This window comes from Mytilus galloprovincialis, chromosome 8, assembly GCF_965363235.1.
Source record: "Mytilus galloprovincialis chromosome 8, xbMytGall1.hap1.1, whole genome shotgun sequence".
Classification (NCBI taxonomy): Eukaryota; Metazoa; Mollusca; class Bivalvia; order Mytilida; family Mytilidae; genus Mytilus; species Mytilus galloprovincialis.
Genome location: NC_134845.1, coordinates 16404380 through 16428714, shown reverse-complemented (window position 1 = coordinate 16428714; position 24335 = coordinate 16404380). Strand labels below are relative to the sequence as shown.

General features: G+C 32.4%; 1 protein-coding gene across 2 annotated transcripts; it reads right to left on the bottom strand.

Moving 5' to 3' along the window:
* Window positions 1-1694: 1694 nt before the first annotated feature.
* Window positions 1695-22910, bottom strand: LOC143085184 (uncharacterized). 2 transcript variants are annotated; one of them, XM_076261413.1, is made up of 17 exons: window positions 22634-22910; window positions 18331-18429; window positions 17329-17436; window positions 16500-16643; window positions 16195-16248; window positions 14577-14689; window positions 13725-14058; window positions 12988-13055; window positions 12120-12289; window positions 11573-11630; window positions 10908-11087; window positions 8240-8383; window positions 7398-7445; window positions 5309-6879; window positions 4548-4634; window positions 3894-3953; window positions 1695-1995 (listed from the first exon to the last, which is right to left on the bottom strand). In XM_076261413.1, the coding sequence occupies exons 1-17, from the start codon at window positions 22796-22798 to the stop codon at window positions 1964-1966; spliced, it is 3435 nt and encodes a 1144-aa protein (XP_076117528.1). In that variant the 5' UTR covers window positions 22799-22910; the 3' UTR covers window positions 1695-1963. The 2 variants fall into 2 exon arrangements, with proteins under 2 accessions (XP_076117528.1, XP_076117529.1); XM_076261414.1 differs by lacking the exon at window positions 3894-3953.
* Window positions 22911-24335: the final 1425 nt, after the last annotated feature.

The following is a 24335-nucleotide window of genomic DNA, read 5'->3' as shown; positions in this document are numbered from 1 at the left end:
ATGTATACAAATTTCCCCAGCAAATTTGATGTCTAAATATCTCCTGGTCTAAATGACATATTCTCTTGTGATGACAAAGCAAGTTAAGATGGTAATGTTTTGCTATTGCGAACAAGAATGTGTCCATAGTACACGGATGCCCACTCTCACTATCATTTTACATGTTCACTGGACCGTGAAATTGGGGTCAATACTTTAATTTGGCATTAAAATTAGAAAGATCATATCATAGTTAACATGTGTACTAAGTTTCAAGTTGATTGGACTTCAACTTCATCAAAAACTACCTTGACCAAAAACTTTAACCTGAGCTTCACACCATCTTCTTTGTTCAGTGGACCATGAAATTGGGGTCAATACTTTAATTTGACATTAAAATTAGAAAGATCATATCATAGGGAACATGTGTATTAAGTTTCAAATTGATTGGACTTCAACTTCATCAAAAACTACCTCGACCAAAAATTTTAACCTGAAGCGGGACGATGGAACAGACGAATGAACGGACGAACGGAGACACAGACCAGAAAACATAATGCCCCTCTTCTATCGTAGGTAGGGCATAAAAATATGTAAATAAGGGGGGGGTGGGGAGAGTGTTTTTGTGCATGTAAAACTGGTTGAAGCCCACCATATTTTGTGTCTGTACCAATTCATGCTATCAATCTGGATTATGTGTTGCTCCTTTTTGTTTGTGTGTCTAATTTTTAATGGTAAAGATGAACCCCTTTCTTCAGACATTTTATGGACATCGTTTTGATTTGGTTGACCATTATGATATAACTTGGTCACAAATGACCCTGATATGTTCCATATGATGAAATCAAATTCAGGTCCACCTTGTAAAATATAACACTATCAATATCACTGAACACGACTTATCACTAGTGAGGCAGGTAAGTCTGACTTTCCAAAGCAGTCAAGTTCAGCTGGGACTGTGTTTGTGTTGCTCTTATTTAAGTTTTCCTTGTAGTTTAGTGACATATGTTGTTGTCTTAACCTTCTTTTTATTGATACCATGGCATCTTCTAACTTAAATTATTTAAAATAATAAAAAAAGTAAATCAGTAAATACAGAATAGGGGAGATAACTTTATGGGCTTTGCTCATTGTTGAAGGCCGTACGGTGACCTATAGTTGTTAATGTCTGTGTCTTTTTGGTCTTTTGTGGATAGTTGTCTCATTGGCAATCATACCACATCTTCTTTTTTATATTATCCCAATAAAATTGTGCTTACTTTTTCATAAGTTAGTATCTTTAAGTCCGATTTTAAATGGTTGATTTTCTATACCCTAAAGAGCAATCTTTCCCCATGTTGCATAGTGTTCTTGTAAAATATTGATAATACCTCCAGAATCATGAAAAAATGAGATGTAAGGTAAATTTTTTCAAGTTAAACAAGTCCCATTCCCCCCTAAAAATTTCAAAGCAACATGTATTTACCTGTTTTCTTAATAAAGTGGTCGGTTTGTTACACTAGTAAAGTTTATTGTTATCCATGTCCTTCAATGCAAAACAAAATTATGATTCCTCAAGATTTGTTATACCGTCTTTCTTTCCTTTCAGGTTTTCCAAGTCCTGTTAAATTTGTGTAGGTTTTATGTGATGTAATATAATAATCAAGAGATATTCTATGTAAGTTAGAGCCACTGGCAAGGGTTTTCAAAAACTTTACGGTATATATTTGACAAACTTTCAGTTTATATTATTTTATTAACAAATAATTTATAATTGTAATTTTATAACAGTCGAGTGTGTCAAAAATTTAGATTAATAATTTCATTTCCTAATTACAAATTCCAGATGACAAATGAAATTATTTAAATTACATAAAAAAAACTTTATAACTACAAAAATTAATGTATGCCCTAATTTAATGTCTGTGTCGCTATAGCTACAAACACAATAAATAACTGGCACGTGCATTCTATCTTCTGTTGGATTTAGTAAACAAATCTTCTGTCAGTAACCATGTGATGAATTTGACGATTTACCTGGAAAATAAAACAACAAATTTACTTCATTTCATTTTTACTATCATATACAATAAATAATTAGGATACTCCAGGATTTTTCTTTATGATAACTCGACTGTCATAATGAGCAACATGTAAAATTGATAGTGATTGACAAACGAGTTGACATACAGAAAGTTAATCTGGCATGTGTTATAAAGCATGTAAAGTGGAACAGTACACTGTTTATCCCTGATGTGCTAAACTTACAGAATTGATTTTTCTCATAATACATGTAATAAATAAAAGCAGAAATAACTACACCGGAGGCAATGAAAATGACTTCAACAAGGATATGTCAGAAGAGAATATCCCAAATATAGGGGGAGAATTGTCTCATTGGGACCATACCACACATTATTATATCTAATCTTAACCCAAAAACTACCAACACATTTATTCAACCTATCTAGAGAGTTATATTTTCAAATTTTCGGATCAATAAGCATTCACAGACTATCTTATTTCTACATAACTGTAAATCACCATGAAAAACTTGATCATGTATAAATATGCAGAGGCGCTTTGAGCTGTCTCAAAACTTATGGGAGTTCCAAATAGAGTTTCCTAGAAAATCTTGTGTAGAGGATTTGTTTACTTTACTATACACATCCTTGGTAGAACATACCATTTAATTGTTGTGTTAAAATTCCAATACAAAGCAAGGCTACTAAAATACAGTACCTTAGCATCATGGGTAATACTAGACAATAATGGAACGAGTCATACTAAGGCAAAACAAATTCATACATTTCTTGAAAATATAGATTTATATTGTATCAATAAAATCAGGCCCTTTTACCATAATAAATATCTATGCAAGAATAGAAACATTTATAAAGAGAAATATCCAAATAAGATTATCTAGCATAGTTTTGACACTTAGCCCAGAGAGCATAGAAACATCTAATAGCCCATGCAAATGATTTGTTTAAAATCAAAATAAAGAAATAATTCATTGGGGCTTGAACTTGTATAGATACCCTTATTGGCCATTTATGCTGAATATTTGATCTCAAGCCATAGCAAGGGTGAAAATATGGGCATAAAGGGCCAACTCATGGTAAAATCGATATAAATTTAAGCCTTCATGGATTATTGTTATTCTAATAGGACAAAGACTACTTGTATATAATAAAATTGCAGATAGCTTAATTTCATTGTATTTTACAACAGGTGTGTACTCAATACATTTGAAGAATGTCATATTAGAATAATCATTTGGCCATAAAAATAAAATGATAGACATGCAATCTTACCAAAATATAGGCTACATGCAACTCTACATTATAAAGGGATTGGAATACAAATTTAGGACGTAAACACACTCATATGTGTATCACAAAAATATGTGCTTCATCTCAAGATTATTCTCACAACCAAAAGATTGCTTCATTAAAACATACAATACTCAAAGAGGACTCTGAACTCTTCAAATAAATGAAACGACAAAGAAATGAAGGTTCCTGGCAATTTTCAGTCTTCCCATGAGAGTATGTATGTTTGAATGAAACATCTCTATAAATCATGATTAGTTGGTGATGATATAAAAGTTTGAAAATCAATTGTTACTAAAAAGAGTCCTAAATTAGGTTCCTTACGAAGTAACTGTTTATGAATCAAGCATATCCATTTTGTAAACAGGTTTCACATCATTTAACATAAATCTCTTTAACCATAATGGTCCAAGGTAGAAATTATTTTTCAATTTCTGTAAATGTTAGTTCATTACTAAGATAAACTTTCTTATAAATCATTTACACAAAATGATTAAGGAAGCAAATAATTGAGATATGACTATGACCATCAACAGTTACTCTAAAAGACTAGAGTTTACATACAATGTTTATTACACAACACCACACAGGGACTTTTACCTGTATAGTAAGTTCCATAGGGATAAGTTGATTGTTGTGTGGTGAAGGGTGGGAAAAATCCTGTAATATCATCATATATATATGAGATAAACACATCTTTTAATTTCAGTTCAAAAACATAACATTTTTCTATAAATTATTTTCTACTGTCATGTACCATTTGCATTGGTTTCTCTTAAGTATAAAGCTTAATAGTATGCAAGGGAAAATGCCTTCGATGACTTGCATTGTTTTTCTAAACATCTCTCAACTAATGAAATATTTTTTACTACATGCATCTTTTTTAATTAAAAAAAAATCTTTATTGTAGGTTTATGCTCTTAATTACCTCTGGCTAAGCATTTTAAAACTATGACCTAACAGGTGGGTAAATCTAATGCTTGATTTATGTACTTGTTCTAAAATTCATAACATAGATTCATTTATTTTCATGATTATCAATTTTAGTGGAATGTGAAAAATTGTTTTTTTATGGAGGTTTAGCCAATAAATGCATACAGGTGCAAATTAGCTGATAGAAGGTTTGTACTTGGTCAAACATTTTAATTTACCGACACCAATTAAAATTACAAAGGAATTTTATAACACGTTTTAGTTGTTAGAAATGGTGTGTTTTAACTGACATAAATGTAAATAAAGTGTATCTATAATTACCTGCTTGACTCTGTAAATTCGCATTTGGTTGTCCTGGTAATATAGGACTTGTTGGAACAAAATTATTTCCTGGATGGTTAACAAGGCCTAAAATTACAAACATTTCATGATTTCAATATCCAATAATTTGCAGTATAAATCTCCACATCATAACAAATTTTATAAGAGATATCCATAAACATTTTTTTGACAAGTTTTATAAAGATTTCATTTTTATGTAAAAGATGTCTTGTCCCTCCCTTTCTATATTACTGATGATGCTTTCAGAATGTTCCGAGTTTTTTTCTTGATGTAGGTGAAGAAAACTGAATGCCCTATTCAGTAAAAAAAAAAGTGAATTATTACATATTAAATTGGAAATATATAACAAAATTCCTAACTGGTTATCTTATTTGTCCAACAAGACTGTTAATTTTATATTATGTCAATGAAATACATAGACTTATCAGACAAACAAAAGTACAAAAACTGATAGAGTACTACCTCACTATACTAATTCTATTAAAATAAATTACTAATGTGTTCATTGGACCATGATGATGTCTGCCCTTACACATATTGTTAAATAGGGACATTACTCAAGAATGGTAAAATTGATGCTAACCAAATTTGTGCGTGATCTGAATTTTGAGGCAATAAGCATCGTGTAGGCAAACTAATGTTAAAGAACTTAGACCAATTTTAGACTTACGGACAGAAGTACACATAGGCAAAGGTAAAACTTAATGCCCCCTCCTCTACGTTGGGGCATACAAACTTACCCTGAGGTATGCTGTTGTGGAGCAAAGATTTCATGGTAGGAGAATGTGGTGGTGGTTGTATTCCTCCAGTTTCTTTATTGAAAGCTGATAATTTAATACTCTGGTACCCTGGAACTGGTTTAGGCATTCCTGGTAGAGCATAGGATGAAGGAGATGTGTTTGAGGGTTTTGTTTGCACTATTGAAGTCATACTCCATATAGGAGAAGCACTAGATTTACCTTGTGGTGGTGTGGTTCGGTTAACACCACCAGAAGGTGATGGGGATTTCTGTTGTACATGTGCCTGGTCAATTTGACCAAACAAACTTTGTAATAAATTAGTTGCAGTTGCCTCCCCTTTTGAAGGACTTGTCAAACTAGCAACTGAATGTGGACTATGATAGCTGCCACCAGATTTAGAGGGTGACTGTCTTTGTCCTCCCCCTGGGGATGCCAAGGGGGAGACGTGATGAGCTGATATGTGTGCTGACGTTGGTGATATTCTTAATCCCTGAATCTGGTTTCCTGTTTGCATGGATACTGAACCCTGAGATATTGAACGCATCAGTGTTGGTTTTTTAGCACTATCTAAACTATTATTTCCAATGTTTGGTGGAGAATATTTTGTTGTAACTGCCGGTCTTCCATGAACAGAATTCCCGGAATGCACTACAATTGTTTTTGGTTTATTCATTCGCTGAGTAGTAACAGTTTTTGGCTTTCCATCTCCGTGATGGATTTGAGAAATTTGTTTTTCTCGACTTTCAAGAAATTGTTTATATGCATCTTGATTAATCAATGATGTTATGTTCCCTGATGCAGCCTTCTGAGTTAGATACGACGCTAACTGAGCATTAGTGACTTGCTTTTGATGTGCTGGAGTTGGGGATTGCTTTGGTGCCTGTGCTGCTTTTAACTTTTGAACCATTTGATGGGCATCCTGTGGTTTTATCTGTAGTGATGACTGTACTGCATGTTGCTGGTGACTTTTTGTTGGTGAAGTTTTGCTTTCATCTTTAACTAGCTGCTGTTGAAACACAGAAGATGCATAATTCTGAAACTGTTTAAGGAAAGTTGAATCCTTCTTACTCTCAGACTGATGTGCTGCAAGGCTATTATTATTATTAGTATTCTGTCCTGAGGTTGGAGATGTTAGGGATGATCTTAAAATATCAGAGACCACATGATCCCAAGATCTATCACCTATGTATTTTTGAGATGCTGCCGAAGATGCCAGAAGTGAAAGTCCAGGTGACGTGCCACTAACACTACTTCCTGTTTTCTCTTTATTTCCTGGCGTCATCTTGTCTGCTGCAGATTTTGCCAATGAAGATGACTGATCATTTGCATAATCTAATAAGGTGGGAATGATTTTACCAGCATCCCCTGAACCTGGGGGTCTCACTGGGGTATTTCCTGGAAAAACTACAGGCTTCTGAGATAGTCCTTGTGCACTAGCTGGAGTAACACCCTGTTTTGTTACCATTAGAGGGGCACTTGCAGGGGTTATTCCTTGCTTGGGTGTCATGGCTGGTGTATTTGCAGCAGAATTTGGTGTTTTGTTTATCACTGGTACTTTCTTGATCTTTGGTCTGAAAAAGATGTTAAGTGTTTATTTCAAATTTTCAAGATAGTTAATGGAACAATATACTAACTGAAGAAAGAACTTGTGGAAATAACAAAAAATATAAATTCTTCAATACAATCCTTTTTCAAACAAAAGAAACAAATATGTACTTAATGTCTCAATAATCGAATGGCTATTAAATTCAATTCAAACTAAACCTCACAGTAATGAGTTATGTATTAACTGGCTTAAGGCAATAGGAAGTCAGACTTTTGCTCATTGTTGAAGGCCGTTCAGTGACCTATAGTTGCTTACTGCTGGTCATTTGGTCTCTAGTGGAGAATTGTCTCATTGGCAATCACACCACATATTTTTTTTATTTTGTCAGACAGGTTATGCCAAATCTTCCTTAACATGCATTCTTTTTAATGTAAATCCTTTGTTTGCTTTGTGCACATTAGCTTTTCCCTCAGAGTATTTACTTGTTTTCTCATAACTAGGTATTTGTTCTCATGTCAAGTGCCAAAAGAGATAAATACTTACGGGTTTGTCCAGGCTACATGTCCTGGTCTACTTTCTTTGAATAGAACACTGAAATATAATCAAAATCATATATGGAAAACATAGTAATGATAATAGCATTTAACATGTTTAAGAATATGATAAAAAAAAAAAAATCATCTGCAGAAAACTTTGTAATGATAATAGCATTCAACATCTTTAAGAATGTGATGAAAAATCAAGATAATTATGTATATAATGAATGAACTCATCAAATGACTGCATACTTGGCTCTAGAGACTTCCAAGCTATAAATAGATCTCCTTATATTTTGTTACAAAGTATGTTTATGTGATATGATTTACAATACATTTATTTCTTGTTAGCTCACAAGGTAATGTAAATCAAAAGAAATGACCATCAACTGATTACATCAGACTCCTGGTCATTCAAACTTCAACATTGGTCTTAATACAGCATGCTTAGCAGTTAAACAGATAGTATCAATGTAACTAAGCTAGAATGGAATCCATGACCTCTCACATTCAAGGTCACCATGCTATCTAAAGACCAATACCCAATCACAGTTGAAAATAAATACCATAAATTAACTTCCATATAAAAGTGTGAATAATAATCCTTGGTCCTTGAGGGGTGTAACTCAAGATAATCTAATATTTCCTAAGCAAACAGCTGAGCTCTTTAAGATTTTTTTAAAATTCTGGATCAGTGCTATGGAATGGACTTAATATTAAATCTATTTTACCTAGTTTGTTTATTCTGGATCAGTGCTATGGAATGGACTTAATATTAAATCTATTTTACCTAGTTTGTTTATTCTGGATCAGTGCTATGGAATGGACTTAATATTAAATCTATTTTACCTAGTTTGCATCCATCCTTTTGGCCAAAGTACTTTAACCTCTCTTTCTATAAAAGTCTTCAGGTATTCCTCTGCCGTCTGTGTTCTAGTTTTCATGTAATTATATATCTTCATCTTAACCCGAACAACATCACACAACAATGCCCTAATAAAGGAAATTAACAACAAGAGTGCACACACTGAAATGTCTCGCCTTCTTTACTAATCATTGATATTATGTTGATACTCCTAAATATAAAGCTTTATTACGACTGTCACATAAACTTAACATGAACCATGAAAATGAGGTCAAGGTCAGTTGAACCATATATGCCAGGCAGACATGTACAGCTAACAATGCTTCCATACAACAAATATAGTTGACCTATTACTTATAGTTTAAGAAAATAGACCAAAACACAAAAACTTAACACTGAGCAATGAACCGTGAAAACCAGGTCAAGGTCAAATAAAACCTGCACAACTGACATATAGATCATAAAATATTTCCATACACCAAATATAGTTGACCTCTGACATATAGTATTAGATAAAAAGACCAAAACTCAAAAACTTAACTTTGACCACTGAACCATGAAAATGAGGTCAAGGTCAGATGACATCTGCCCGCTAGACATGTACACCTTACAATCATTCCATACAACAAATATAGTAAACCTATTGCATAAAGTATGAGAAAAACAGACCAAAACACAAAAACTTACCTATAATCACTGAACCATGAAAATGAGGTCAAGGTCAGATGACATCTGCCCGCTAGACATGTACACCTTACAATCATTCCATACAACAAATATAGTAAACCTTGTGCATAAAATATGAGAAAAACAAACCAAAACACAAAAACTTAACTATAACCACTGAACCATGAAAATGAGGTCAAGGTCAGATGACACCTGCCAGTTGGACATGTACACCTTACAGTCCTTCCATACATCGAATATACTAGACCTATTGCTTATAGTATCTGAGATATGGACTTGACCACCAAAACTTAACCTTGTTCACTGATCCATAAAATAAGGTCGAGGTCAAGTGAAAACTGTCTGACGGGCATGAGGACCTTGCAAGGTACGCACATACTAAATATAGTTATCCTATTACTTACAGTAAGAGAGAATTTAACATTACAAAAAATCTGAACTTTTTTTTCAAGTGGTCACTGAACCATGAAAATGAGGTCAAGGACAATGGACATGTGACTGACGGAAACTTCGTAACATGAGGCATCTATATACAAAATATGAAGCATCCAGGTCTTCCACCTTCTAAAATATATAGCTTTTAAGAAGTGAGCTAACACCGCCGCCGCCGCCGCCGCCGCCGCCGTAGCCGCCGCCGCCGGATCACTATCCCTATGTCGAGCTTTCTGCAACAAAAGTTGCAGGCTCGACAATAAAATCATTAACAACAGTTATGAATGTCAAAGATAGAGAAAATAATAGTGCATTGACTTGTAATGTCAAGGATATAATGATGAGGCTTAGAAACAGGGAAATGCAAGGCTGTGGGGAGCTATTTCCCCGTTTCAAGCCAAATCCTTATATCGTTGATATGTCAAGTCAATGCACTATTATTGTCTTTATACTGCAATCTAAAAAACATTTTCATTTGTTGTTTAATGCGTTAAGGTTATTTATTTGATTTAAATATTGGAGGAAATCACCTTTAAAAAGGCCTCGTATCATGCTCGCAGAGAAATATACAACACAATGAAATGTACATTTACCTGTTGAAACCCACGCTCAAAGGTGAAGCAAATTGTTTGAGTATGGACTAAAATATCAACCAAAAGCATATTAAAACATAATGATTTATAGGTTGCAAACAAAAAAATATTAACAAATGAAATATGTTTTTCCAATTATTGCAAAAGAAACAAGGTTGAGTCGTTCCACGCATACTTGTATGCATTGGAAACAAGAACAGGTTGAAGTGGTCGTATGAATAATTAAATATTATTTCGGCAACTTCTATTTAAATATTCATGAGGAAAAGTGATATCGGGTCAGTGACTGTATATGACATAGAAATATACAGTCAACGCATTTTGACTGCTCAAATAGAATGAGTGCAGTATAAATCTTTTAAACTATAGCATCATTACTATATATTCAGAAACAATTGTGAGGTTTTTATTACTGCATTCTGATATCTGATATATATACATGTAAGCAACTTTTCCTAACATTGCAATGATTAATCTTGAATTTTTTAGTTGGTCATGTCAAAATCTCTTCAATAATTGCTCACATTAACTTCTGAATTTGTTGTATTGAGAATTTCAGGAAAACTCCATATACATGATATAGACAACCCATAATTTAATTCTTGTCTTGGTTTAAGTAGTTTGTAACATGTGATTTTATTTTCAAATAAAACTAATTATTAGTTTGAAACTTCAAATTAAGTAATTTACTACTTGGTCAAGACATAAATCAAGGGCAAATAAATTTATTATATCACTGTCAAACTTTGCTTTATTTAAAGAGTAGTGATTGTAGGTAAACATTGTGCACCACATTATTAAGATCTTGAGTAAACAACAGACAAGACCTCAAATCACAATTACCTATAATGTCTAGCGACACAAAAACTGTACTGCAGTAACCGTTTATGTTAAAATGGCATTGCCATCTGCTGACACAAAATAACTATAACGTAAATACCTAAGATTTTCATTCCATTCAAATTTTTTCTTTGGTGCTGCCACCTTTTTCTTGGTAGGTTCCTGGTTTGTAGCATTAGATTTTTCGCCTTCCTCCTCAGAGTCCTCAGTATCCCCATCTTTACCTTCAGGTTTGTTCTCCTCTGGTTTGTTGGCATCAGTTTCTGCCTGCTTCTGTTTCCTGTTAAAGATTGACAGAAAATAATAAATCATTTAAAAATTAATATAAGAAGATAAAAAAAAAAGAAAAAAAGATTTTGTGTATCTGATAAAAGCTTGATTTCTCTTTCTAATAGCATTTGATTTTAATATACATTTTGCTGATTTTAAAATCTCAAAGGTGTTCATATCCGATTAAGTATTGACAGCAGTTTTATTTTGGTAAATTCCCTTGAAGATTTTGGAATGAAGATGTTCTTTCTGATGGTGGTTCAGTTAAATTTTTGATGTAACATATCATACACTTATTCTATTGTATTTGAAAACACAAATATCTGTTTCTATATGTAAATATTACACTAGTATTTTCTAATTGGAACAAGATTGTTAGAATTAATGCCAATTTCAGCACTAATGGTTATATATAGTGGTGGTCAGTTTTCATTTGCAAAGGATAGAAATGTCATTCTTGTGAGATTGAACAGATAAAGTACAAAGTATATTTACCAAATCTGAAATTCGGCATCATGCTTCTCTTGTTGTGCAGGCATAACACTTGCAATAGCTGAAATAATGAGTTATTATTAGAAATGTTTTAAAGATAGGATATAAGATGTTTTAATTTCAAATCCTTGGGTTTAAAAAGTCTCATTTTGGTATACATTTATTTATAATACATATTAACAAGAATGTGTCCATAGTACACAGATGCCACACTCACTCTTTCATTTTCTATATTCTATGAACCCTGAACTTGGGGTTAAAATCTCTAATTTGGCTTTAAAAATAGAAATATCATATCATAGGGAACATGTGTAATTAGTTTCAAGTTGATTTGACTCCTACTTCATCAAAACCTACCTTGACTAAAAACTTTAACCTGAAGTGGGATAACTGGATGGACAAAACGGATGAATTAACGAACGAACAAATGGACAAATTAACAGACACACAGATCCAAAAAACATAATGTCTCTTACATGGGCATCAAAATTGACAAAAAAAAACCAAACACCTGATGAATAACAGAAAATCGTCACTGAAATTTAATTACCATCTTTAAGTTTCTGTAAAGGTCCTTTCAGTTGATCCTCTTGTCTATCTAACCTCAGCTTCTTAGCTCTCTTCAGTAATGTATCTTTGGTACAAGGCAGGAACCAGGCTAAATGTCCAAATATAACGGATCTCTGACTGCAGGGTAACTGTCTTGTTGTCAGTTCAATACTGCAATATGATTGGTAAAAGCTGATAAATGTTATTTCAATAACTGTACATTTAATATCCTTACGATTGAATAATGGACCAAAATACAAGAGAATGACTTCAGCTAATGCTGCATACAAATACACATTACATTTTAAATACAAAAATAATTTTTGCAAAGCCAATCCAGTCAGAAACAGAGAGTACTAAAAGATGACAGTTTTCGTTTTTTGCTGCTTCTTTTTTTTTTCTCTATGTTGGTTTCTAGTTCATGTTTGCTTTTCAGTTCTTTTCTTTAAAGACAGATTTTATTAATTGAATTAATACAGGTTTTTAATTTCATTCCACTAAAGAGATGTCTTGCTATGCATGATTAGATGTAATCAGTTTCTGTACTAACTGGTATTTAGAAGACTGGTTTCAGTTTCCATTCTGAAAGTTCGTGTAGTTAGAAATCTGATTTATATGGCAATCCCATCACATCTTTTTATATTAATCTAAGATTAACGGCGGTTCCAGAAAATACTATGTCCTCCCCATAGGGAAGGCAATTTTTATTTTATGTAGATGGTTGTATTTGAAATACCAACAAGCAAAGGGAGTGTTGTTAAAATTATGTGTTTATTTCTGTGAGTGGTGGGGTTTAAATGAGTGCTGTCCCTAAGGGGGGACATAGTATTTTCTGGAACAGCTCTAACCAATCTTCATAGAATACTTACTCTAACAGCATTTCACTGACTTCTCCATTGAAGAACTTCCCTTTACTAACATTAGAACACTTTGCTGTCTGAAAATTGTTATAAAATTACAAAAAAATATTTATTATAAGGTTTCTTAACACTTCCATCATTTGATTTACCAATGTTTACATTAGTTCATAACATGTACATTCATTTGTGTTACTACATTTTTTGATTGAGTTAAGCCATTTCAATTGATATTTTATAGTGTGTCTTTCTATGTTGGGATGTTATACTATTGTTGCAGATAAGGGAGAAGGTTTGGTACCATTAAAACGTTTAATCCTGCTGAATTTGTTTGCACCTGTCCGAAGTCAGGAATTTGATGTTCAGTAGTTGTCGTTTGTTGGTGTGGTTCATAAGAGTTTCTTGTTCTCATTTTTTTATATAGATTAGACCAATGGTTTTACACTAGTTTTTTTTTGGGGCCCCTTATAACTTACTGTTTGGTGTGAGCCAAGGCTCCCTGTTGAAGACATTACCTTGACCTATAATGGTTTACTTTTATAAATTGTGAATTGAGTTGTCTCATTGGCACCCATACCACATCTTCCTATATCTATTTTCACATATCTTTTTTCTTCTTCCGCTCCTTATCTTAATGGCAATAACTGAAATCATGAATTTAAGAAGACAAATATAAATTAAATATCATTTCCATTCAAACTATTACTGTCTAAATATTTCAAGCAGTGTATAAACTAATATATATGTACCTCTTTCAGTTTATCAATAATTTGAAGAAAATTTGGTTTGAGTCCATCCGGTAGCTTTGGTGCAGATTCTGGTTTTTTCTCTTCATTGCCATCTTTGCTGTTTGAATCTGTCATACCAATCACTGAATCAAACACAGCATCCAGCTTGTCCCCTTTACTCATGGCTATGACAGAATCAATCACAGAGTCTATACCTTCGTCCTGTGACGATCCTTCCTGTGATGACTGACTGTTAACATTGGGGGTTAATCTCCCGTTCATATTTGATTCTCCACCAGCCGTAGATTCTGTTTGTTGTTTTAGTAACTCAGCCACAGTTGGTGACATTTTCTTTCTGTAAAATCAAGGTATTATTTATAATCGATTCAGTTACCGATAGAATTGTACTTTAAAATTTCTGTTTATGTTTTCATAATCATGTACTGCCTTGGTCATTTCATTTGAATGAAGTTGAGTGATTAAATTAAACATTTCCATACCAGAAGATATGGTTTTCAGGATCATAGGAGGAGATTTGGGATCACATTCCCTATCATTTAAGAAATAATTAATGTAAAACATAAGATTTTTTTAGAAATTTCCACATAACATGGGCCGTTTTGGGCACATTCTATCCCAAGTAAATCCCTTTCATGTATATACACATGATACACATGTATCATATAAACCTAAATGCAAATACCACTATGTCAATTTTTGTCCTAAGTGAAGGATTTAAGTCATTTCAATATTTCTGATAACCATTTCAATTTGAAAATAAATGAAACATTATACAATAAGTACAATATTTTCCTATTAAACATATATCCTTATGAATCAATTACAGTTTATTTTATCATAATCACTACTTACTTGGATTTTTCAGGATTTGGTTTCTTTGGTTTCTTAAATTCTTTTCCTTCTCCATTTAGTAATTTCTTCTTTTTCTTTCCTCCTCCCTCAATACCATCTTTTATTTTTCTTTTCTGAAAATGAATAAAATTTCATTCATCTATGCAAGAGAAAGTTTATTTGAATCAACAGTTCTCAACAGTGGGAGACTAGTCAGATAATAATAAGGAATACAATCATCAAAAATATTTAGATAACATAGCTGTCTGACAACAGACAGAATCTCACAATAAGCACAACCAGTATTTTATTAATTCCTCTGAATCATCAAGTTTACATCAAACATTTGACCTACAAACTTGTCTGGCATTTGTTAGTCTTGACTGAATTTAAATTTTAGTTAATTTTTGAACACTTTTTTGTTTAGGGGCCAGCTGAAGCACGCCTATGGGTGCTAGATTTTTTTGCTGTGTTGAAGACCCATTGATGACCTTGGGTTGTTTTATGCTCTATGGTTGGGTTGTTGTCTCTTTGACACTTTCCTTAATCTTAATTTTATAATATAAAAATCTTCTTTAAGTGTACCGCCTGGCAATCTTTTGAAAGTCATACACTGAATTTATAACATTTTCATCAGGGTTTCCCCTAGGTCAATTATTTTTTTCAACTCTTTCGCCAAAACAATATATTTTTCGCCACTTTATTATTTTTTTCGCCAAGTAACATAAATATATTTGTAGTTTAAAATTTATCTATTTTTTCTACCCCGCCCCCCCCCTCCCCCTTTCCTTCCCTTAGATAAGATGATTTCGCCCTTATGTACTAAGAAGTGTTTTTTACAACAAAACAAAAGTTTTTATCACATGAAATTGATCCCTCATTTTATGTGTAGTCATTACATTGAAGGGTTACTCTCATTCGAGGGGTTGTTCCCAACCTTTTGGATATATTTCTTCATATTAAACGACAGTTTTCTTTTCTTGACCATCATAAATGAAAAAGTTGAGACGTAAAACTATGCTTGAAACCGTGACGTGTGTCACTCAAACGACTTTAAAGTAGTCTCCCTTATCAATTACCTATATTAAGTAAATGGATAATTAAAGTTTTAAATCGGAGATTTTTCTTGGTTTTGAACATTTTTCGTCACAACAGCTTTCTTTTCTAAAATATTTTCAAAAGGAGAGGAGACGTCAAAAATTTGCTTCAAACACGTGCGTCACAAAGTGGTAAATAAATTATGTATGTGACATTTAGTAGAAGCCATTTAACCATATCATGTTGTCAAACAATTCAATCAACACCTTTATTAATTAGTCCTTTGTTGTCGATAGCTATAAAATGCAATCAGCTGATTATTGATTTTCTGTCCAAATCTTAATGAGGTCAAGGTAAATTCCGAGTATAGTCTGATCCGGTAAAGTCCGAGAAACTCGAAAAAAAAGTAAATAAACAAGATGGAGGAAAACAAATGTTAAATATATTTCTTTCGCCAACTTCTTTCGCAAATGACGAATTTTTATCGCCACAATTATTATTTTTTCGCAAATTGCGAAAATGGCGACCGCCAGCGGAAACCCTGATTTTCATGAAGAGCAATGTACCTTTTTTACTATATAAATTATGAACAAATACATACTTTTATTTTGGTTCCTTTCTTTTCTGTATCAGATTCAGAATCAGATTCTATTCTCTACAATATTAAAAGATATTCAATGAATGTACAAAAAAGGAAAATAATTTTAATTATTAAAAAAAACTGACACCAAGATTTGCTTGCTTCACTTTTTCAATATACTTCTGAGACCTACAATACTGTTCATAAAGAAAGATTTAATGAAATAATATACACTACTGAATTTTGTTGGCTAATATTCTGAAATTTAAATAACTAATAATCACACATATTCAAAATAATTCAATTACGACCTTTTAACTACTAACCCTTTTCTTCTTTTTCTTTTTGAGAGTTCCTAGTTTGAAGTCATCGTCTGAGTCGTCTGATAATTCTTTGAAATCTAGTTTTCCACAGTTTATATAAAATCCTCCAAGTTTGGTTGTTAAGCAGGCTGGTACAACTTCATCATACTAGACAAAAGAAAATGTGTTTAATATCTCACTTGCTTTTCACTAAAATCAATTTATTAGCAATTTGATGGAATGCCATATAACTGCATGTATTGTCAATACGACATCACTTAACAATTTTTCTGGATCCTTATCAGATCAGAAACAATACTTCAATTGAGAATGATTTCAACCTTAAAAGTGTTCTTGAAAATGTCATATATACATGTATATACATGTACATGTAGATTTATGCATTAGGATAGAAAATATTATCACTTATAAGTTATTCCTTCTACTCTAACCCAATTCTTAGCATTTGAATACCATACTGTGGATTCATTATTATTTGTTGGATAACAAATTTTGTAGATTTCAAGCGTTCAGATGAACCACATTCAAATGTTCACTGAACTGCAAATTTTCTATTGAGTTGTAAGCAGACTTTGGCAAAACCACTGACAAACGGATATCCATGAAAATGCATGTTTTCATCAAGCTACCAAAAAATGGTATCCACGAAAAATAAATGAGTCCACAGTTATAGAAATTATAGAAACGAAATCTGTTCATAAGTTAAATTGCAACTTCGGAGTGTGATGCCATTTTTTTTTTTTTTCATTTCACCTTATTCAAATATTTAAAGTTTTTCAAATCAATTTATCGAAACAATTTTCTACACATCACACTTCGTAAACAAACTTACAGCTTCAGAATTATCAATAAACTCATCATTTTCGTCATACCCATCACCAAGGTCAACATAGTCTTGTATACGTCCATGTTTCTTTTTCCATTTTGTGTTCTTTGGATTCTGAAAATAAAGAGAAAGTTGATTTGTAACAAGATTTTTAAAATGGTATAACAAATGTTGTTTAGAAGTGTTTATCCGTGTCCAGTCGCTATTTTCAATTGTTATCGATGCCTCTCAAGAATACCGCTGATTTCAATTTAAATATATGTCATGTATTCTTTTCATCATCATTTTGTTTTGGAGAGGGGACTTAGCTAGCTTCCTGTAGCATGTGTGTTTGATGGTCTGTTTAATTTATTATCACAACATATGGTGTACATAAGCATCTGGTTTTAGCCTCACTACCATGACTACAAAGCAACATTAATATTCATATCCCATTAACATGTTCTCCTCTTGAATATGCCTCTATTCGCAATTTTATTTTATTTAACACTGGACATTAAAATCCATCCATCATCATCCATTCTAATGCAAAAACGTTTGTAACGTTCATTCTGATTAGGTCACTTATTTACATGACATCAATTGACAATTGATGCTATGGGACGTATGAGCAAGCGCAGACGGCATATGACAGATTTTAAATACTTGTTTTAACGTTGTTTTCTGTCAGTTTCATTAGAATGGAGATAACAATATTGTATTTTAAGCTCCGACGGCATCAATTGGGGATTTAGATGGTTGCAAATACCTGTTTACTGTCTCCGCTAACGCGACGCCAGTAAACATAATTTCCAACCATCAAATCCCCAACTGATGCCGTCAGAGCTTAAAATACAATAAAGTTATCTCCTAATTAGACCTAATGTACACTTGCTAAGTAATCATGTACATGCTGTACAGCAACATGTTAGAAAGAATGTATTTATAGAAAAAGATGATGTCAATAAGTAAACAATAATATAATGATCTTAAAATTAAAAAGTCCATGATAGGAGAATAACCATTTACATATTTTTCTTCAAATTTCTTTGCAATGGCCGCCATAGCTTCAACATCTTCATCTTCACCAAAAGGATCATCCCCATTTTCTGTTGGCTTCTTTTCACCCTGAATTACAATGCAATAGGTATTAAAATTGAGAGTTGCTTGGTCGCCATTTAATAAACACAATTTTTCTGCTACTTTATTAAGATGCCAAGGTATCTATGTTGGTTATTTACACATTTACCACTTAAGTTTCATGAATGTTTCTGTGTATGTGTTTTGTTATTCACTTCCTGGTGTACACCAGTTAAACGTAAAGTAGAGCTACATGTACTAAGGACAAATTTTGATCAATATAACATCCTCAGTTTTGATGACTTTTTGGTTAAAAAGCACATTAAACATATCTAGTCTGCACACAAATTAAAGCTTTTGCCTTTTGGCATTAGCACTTTAGAATTTAGCTAAATTGAAACAATACATGCAGTAGTGTTTATACATAAAACTCAAGTTTTTAGTCAAATATGTTTACTATCACTCAAACATCTTAATTTAACACTAACATACGGAATATGTCAGAAAAAAACATGTCTCATTGAAGACATTCTAAGATTGCAACAAACAAGGAATTAATTTGGTATATATATATGGCTTAAATTGGCTTTATTTGTCATAATTTCAAATTAAGTTATGGTGACAGCCAAAATTGTATATCAAGATTGGAGTGGTCAACATAATTCTTCAACTAGCTCAGAATTGTATCTGCTATTCATTACAGATGCTGCAAGCACCATCAGCCCATAAGATAAGTTGTGATCATTATAAAATTGTAGTAAAAGCAACATATCTTCAGGTTCATGTACTTATTAATTTGGTGAGGATTTGGGTGATGAAAGAGTTAGACATTACTGTCTTGTTTAATAATTGTCTCTATTAGAGCGACAGCTCAGAGGACATAAAATATTATCAAAATTATAACTAAACACTGGGTTTTTTATATTAGTCCCCAAACATTCCTCACTAGCTAGTGAACTATTTTCATTAACCTTAAATATTTGGTTATTACGATTTAATGGGAAACCTTTGACATGTGTAAAGACAGACCTAACTATTGATTCTTAGATCCCATATAGCATGCACTGTGACAGATACTCTAGTAGCAAATTCTAAATGATATTGTGTCTGACACGACATTGCTATCAACGAGACAAAAATCAATGGCCAATATTTAACATATGTCACCCTTCAACAAGAATTTTTTCCAAATTGTTGCAAGTATTATAAAATAAAATATTGTTTGAATCATCTGATAAGGTGGGAATCCAGAATAACAAAATCCATAGCCTTCAAGAGTTCAACATATGTAAAATTGAGAATGGATATGGGGAATGTGTCAAAGAGACAACAACCCGACCATAGAACAAACAACAGCAGAAGGTCACCAATAGGTCTTCAATGCAACGAGAAACTCCCGCACCTGGAGACATCCTTCAGCTGGCCCCTTAACAAATATAATATATACTTGTTCAGTGATAGCAGACGTCATACTTAACTCCAAATTATACACAAGAAACTAAAATTAATAATCATACAAGACTAACAAAGGCCAGAGGCTCCTGACTTGGGACAGGCACAAAAATGCAGCAGGGTTAAACATGTTTTTTGAGATCTCAACCCTCCCCTATATCCTTTAGCCAATGTAGAAAAGTAAACATATAACAATAATACGCACAATAAAATTCAGTTCAAGAGAATTCCGAGTCTGATATAGTCTTAAGTGACAATACATAATGTACATGTCAAGCTTTAAAATGTGCCAAGTAGACAAACATTTTGAAAAAAAATTGACACTACAAAAAAACCCAGCTACATGTAATTCTAAATGCCAAGGGAATTTACATTCTGTCTTTTTTATGTGTCATAAAAAGTTATTTAAAAAGTGTGTAATAACAGAATCAAATCGGTAATTGGCAAATGGACTATTCCTCAAAGCCATATCTACCATTTGTTAGCCTATTTTTTTTATTTACAATAAAACAAGACCTACAAATTTCTATCACCTGGTACATACAGAACTGTTTATAAACTGTCTCAACTGGGCTGAACATATTATTGATTTCAAGAAAATAAAGATCTTACAACAATAGACAGAATGACAATATGTTGGGTTAAATATCTAGAATTCATATCTTCACAGACATTTGCAAATTAAAAATGTGGTATTAAATTTTGTATCAAATGAAAATTTCTCTTGTATAGCAGATTTTATTTATAAATGAGGATAATGAGTACTATCCATAAAATTTCACTTCAAAACAAGCACACTTTTTTGACAATTTAATTCAATTCAATTTGATATGTCCATAGAACACAGTTATTTGTAGTCCATTTGTTTTAGTACTACTTTTGGGACAAATCATATCCAAATTATAGGAAAATCTACCAGCTGCAACTCAAAATATGGTCAATTATGTCTTAAAGGCGTCTATAAATCAATTTGACAGCTTCAGACAGACAAACTTTTTTAAACATTCTGAATCACTACTTAACTTAAAAACTTGTCACCCAAATTTTGTTAACATGTAGTTTCATCCCCACAATTAATATACATGTATAAAATATACGTAAAATTTTATCGCTGTGTTGAAGACCCATTTGTGGCCTTCGGCTGCTTAATTTCTGCTCATTGATCAGGTTTTTCACTCTTTGACACATACCCTGTGTCCATTCGAAATTTTATGAAGGTCGAACTAATCAAAATTAAATCTGCCTTCTGATTCTTTATTTACTGTATAATTCTTAATTATCATAATTGAGAGTAAAAGAAGACTGCTTTTTGATATCCAAACTGAAATTCTGATTAAACAATCAATTAAAAATCAGAATTTTCGGATTGTAACTAGAACATGAACAACATACAAGATACATTTTTCATACATTATTGATAATGATTTTTTTATTTACCTTGATCCAAATATTAACATCAAGACAATTTTAATTTCATTGTGATAAAAATTCCTAAACTTTGCCGGAAAATTGCCTTTTGTAAAAAATCTTCCTAATTATCAATCAAATTATGATCATATTTCTAATAAATTTATATCTTGTAAAATCATATTAATTATTAATATCTTTTTACTTTAAAAAAAAAAAAAAAAAAAAAAAAAAGCCTTCAATTTAACAGTATTGTACATGTTTTTTACAAACGTTAATTTCCTACTTTACTCTAATGCTGTAAACGAATTTTAACATTCACTACATGATCATACTTCTTTTTTCCATTTTCTACACTTAAACCACTCCGCTAGAGCCCCACAGATCGATAATCAATCACACGCGCGCCTAATTACATTTAATCAGAGGATTAAAAACAATAACTGTCCACTTCTACCTGTCTTTTTATCCTATGTGCATGTTATCGATTCAATTCTATAAATAGATTCTGCTTATCACTGCAATTTACCTACAACTCCATTCAACCATAACATCACTTTGGTTCCTACACTTTGACCTTTGTCATTAACATATTCACTACACACCAATATTTGCAAAAATATGTCTAAAACAATTTAGTTTTGCCCCCAGGATTAATATAGTGCCAGAGATAGTAACCCTCATTGTCCAGACCCAATAAATCATCTTATCTGTGTCACACTCCACAGAGAGCCAATAACTTTTTACGCCAAACAAATTGCATAAACTCTGGAAATACATTTCAAACTTCTGTTTTATTCGTCTATCGAAATATTTTATTTGCTCTGAAACGATTTTTACTTCTTGCACACATACAATGTTAAATCAAGTCCACGTCCAGGGAAATGTGTCATGTGTTCCAAATATGGTAGTTAGACGATAAAAACACACAAGATAATAGATCGTAATTAATCCCCGTTTATTTCATTATTTCTTACAATCATTTTCAACATTACAAAAAAATATATTTTCTCTGAGAAAACTTTCTTTTCAAAGGTTATCCCTACTATCAAATGAATGGAAGAAAGGAACCGGCAAGTCCAATTTTTGACCAGAAAACAAAAATAATGTAGTAAATAACTGCAAATATTACAAGATGGCGTACATTTGGGTCTGGCTATTTTGTTAAGCTGTATAGAATGTAATGTACAACGAACATCGACATGAAGGCAGTTTTTACACGTAGAAATTGTTCAGGGCTCATCAAAACTAAAGAAATGCACAAACTGTGATGAGGATTCCCCACTCCAAAAAGAGTGAAATAGACTCTAAATTGACTTAACTTTTGTTTGATTATGAAGAAAAAAGATACTTTTATGAAATTAACACAGTATTTTAATTTTTGTCAACTCACCAGTGACTTTTTCAGTAAATCTGCATAAGAAAACTCTGAGCACTGTTGTTCGTTCGGAGTGTTGAGGGACAAACTGAAACGGACAGTTGGAGGGTCCTTTTTCGACTTTTTCTCCTTCTCAGAATCAGTAACTGTGGTAAATGGAAGTCTCTTGGGTTCCGTCATGTTGTCCACTCAAAAGATCCTTTGTCGCAAACACTTTCTTCGTACAAAACTCTGCATTACTGTCACGAATCTAGCAAATCTACCGCCATTTTGTTGTATTTGACGTCATTCGACTTTTGACCCTCTGTCATTGGAAGAGTCCAATATTGTATAGTGTAATCAGACAGTTTTTTTCCTGCTTTGTAAAATAAATATGTTACTCAATTTTAACACTAATAAGCTCAGAAGTTTAGTTTAACTTAATGATATAAATAAATTTTCACAATAAGTGTAATTGTATCATAAAAAACAATTTAAATGAAATAATAATTTACCACATACCTGTAGGTGGAATTGTCCAAAACATTTCAGGAAACCCCGATCTATAAATATGTACAACGGTCTTTTCCCGTTTTCAGTTTTTGAAATCCTGTTTGCCATCGAATCCGAGGAAATTTTTTAGTTAATTTAGGCATGAGACAGTCAAACATATATATATATATTTCGATGAAATTTTGATTGAACGTTTTCTTACAGTCGAAAACAAATTAAATCCGCAAACTATATAGTCTAACTTTTGACATTGAACATTTACTTTTAAAGACTATTTTGATACGACAAGAAATAACTATAAAATATCTTGCTCTTTAGTAATTGCAGAAATGTATGTACAATTTCAAGCTGGAATAAGATTTTTTCCGCACATTTATCAGTTTCACTTTTATTCGACCAATCACGTTGGGTGGTATGGCCTTAGTTTTCAGTTTTTCTTCGTTTTTTCAAGTCTGTGACGCTCGAATAAAAAAAGTATATTAGGCCAAATTAAGTACAATTGATGGTATAATACTAAACCTCTTACGAAAGGGATTGTGCTTGATATTCATATAATGAAGAAGTTATCTTTTAAACAGTTCACTTGAAGTGTGGAGCTCTCAGGTGGAGCTGGCATGTCCATGTGATTGCTTTGTATATTTGTGCATCATTGTTGTTTTGCTTAGTAGGCAATTTTGTTTACATTTAGATACTGACTATAAAGTTTAATTAGTTATCAAAGCCGGGTACCAGGATTATAATTTAGTACGCCAGAAATTTTTAAGTTTCTGAAATATCAAATAATCTTTTTCAAACCTTTAGGAATTTCTGAAAACCTAGTATGTAGGACATGTAGAATGATCTTCTTCATAACCAAGAGATATCAGTGGTGGATGTAGAAATTTTCATATGAGGAGGTCAACTTGCTGCCTAAGTGGGGCCCGCTCCCATCACGCTTCAGTGATCCCCTATATGATCAACCAACATTTTTTCTCATAGCAAACATTAAAAGACCCCGCTATGACAAAACGAGTAAACTGAAAGTGTTTGGTCAAAATAAAAATATTACCTTGTAACAAGAGTGCACACGCTGGAATGTCTCGCCTGGTTTACTTATTGAATTTATGTTGAAAGTTTGTTTTATGATAAATGATAATGACAAACCAGGAAGACAGATGTACATCAATTCACCAAATATAGTTGACTTTTTACTTATATTATCTGATACTTTATCCTTTTGTCTACA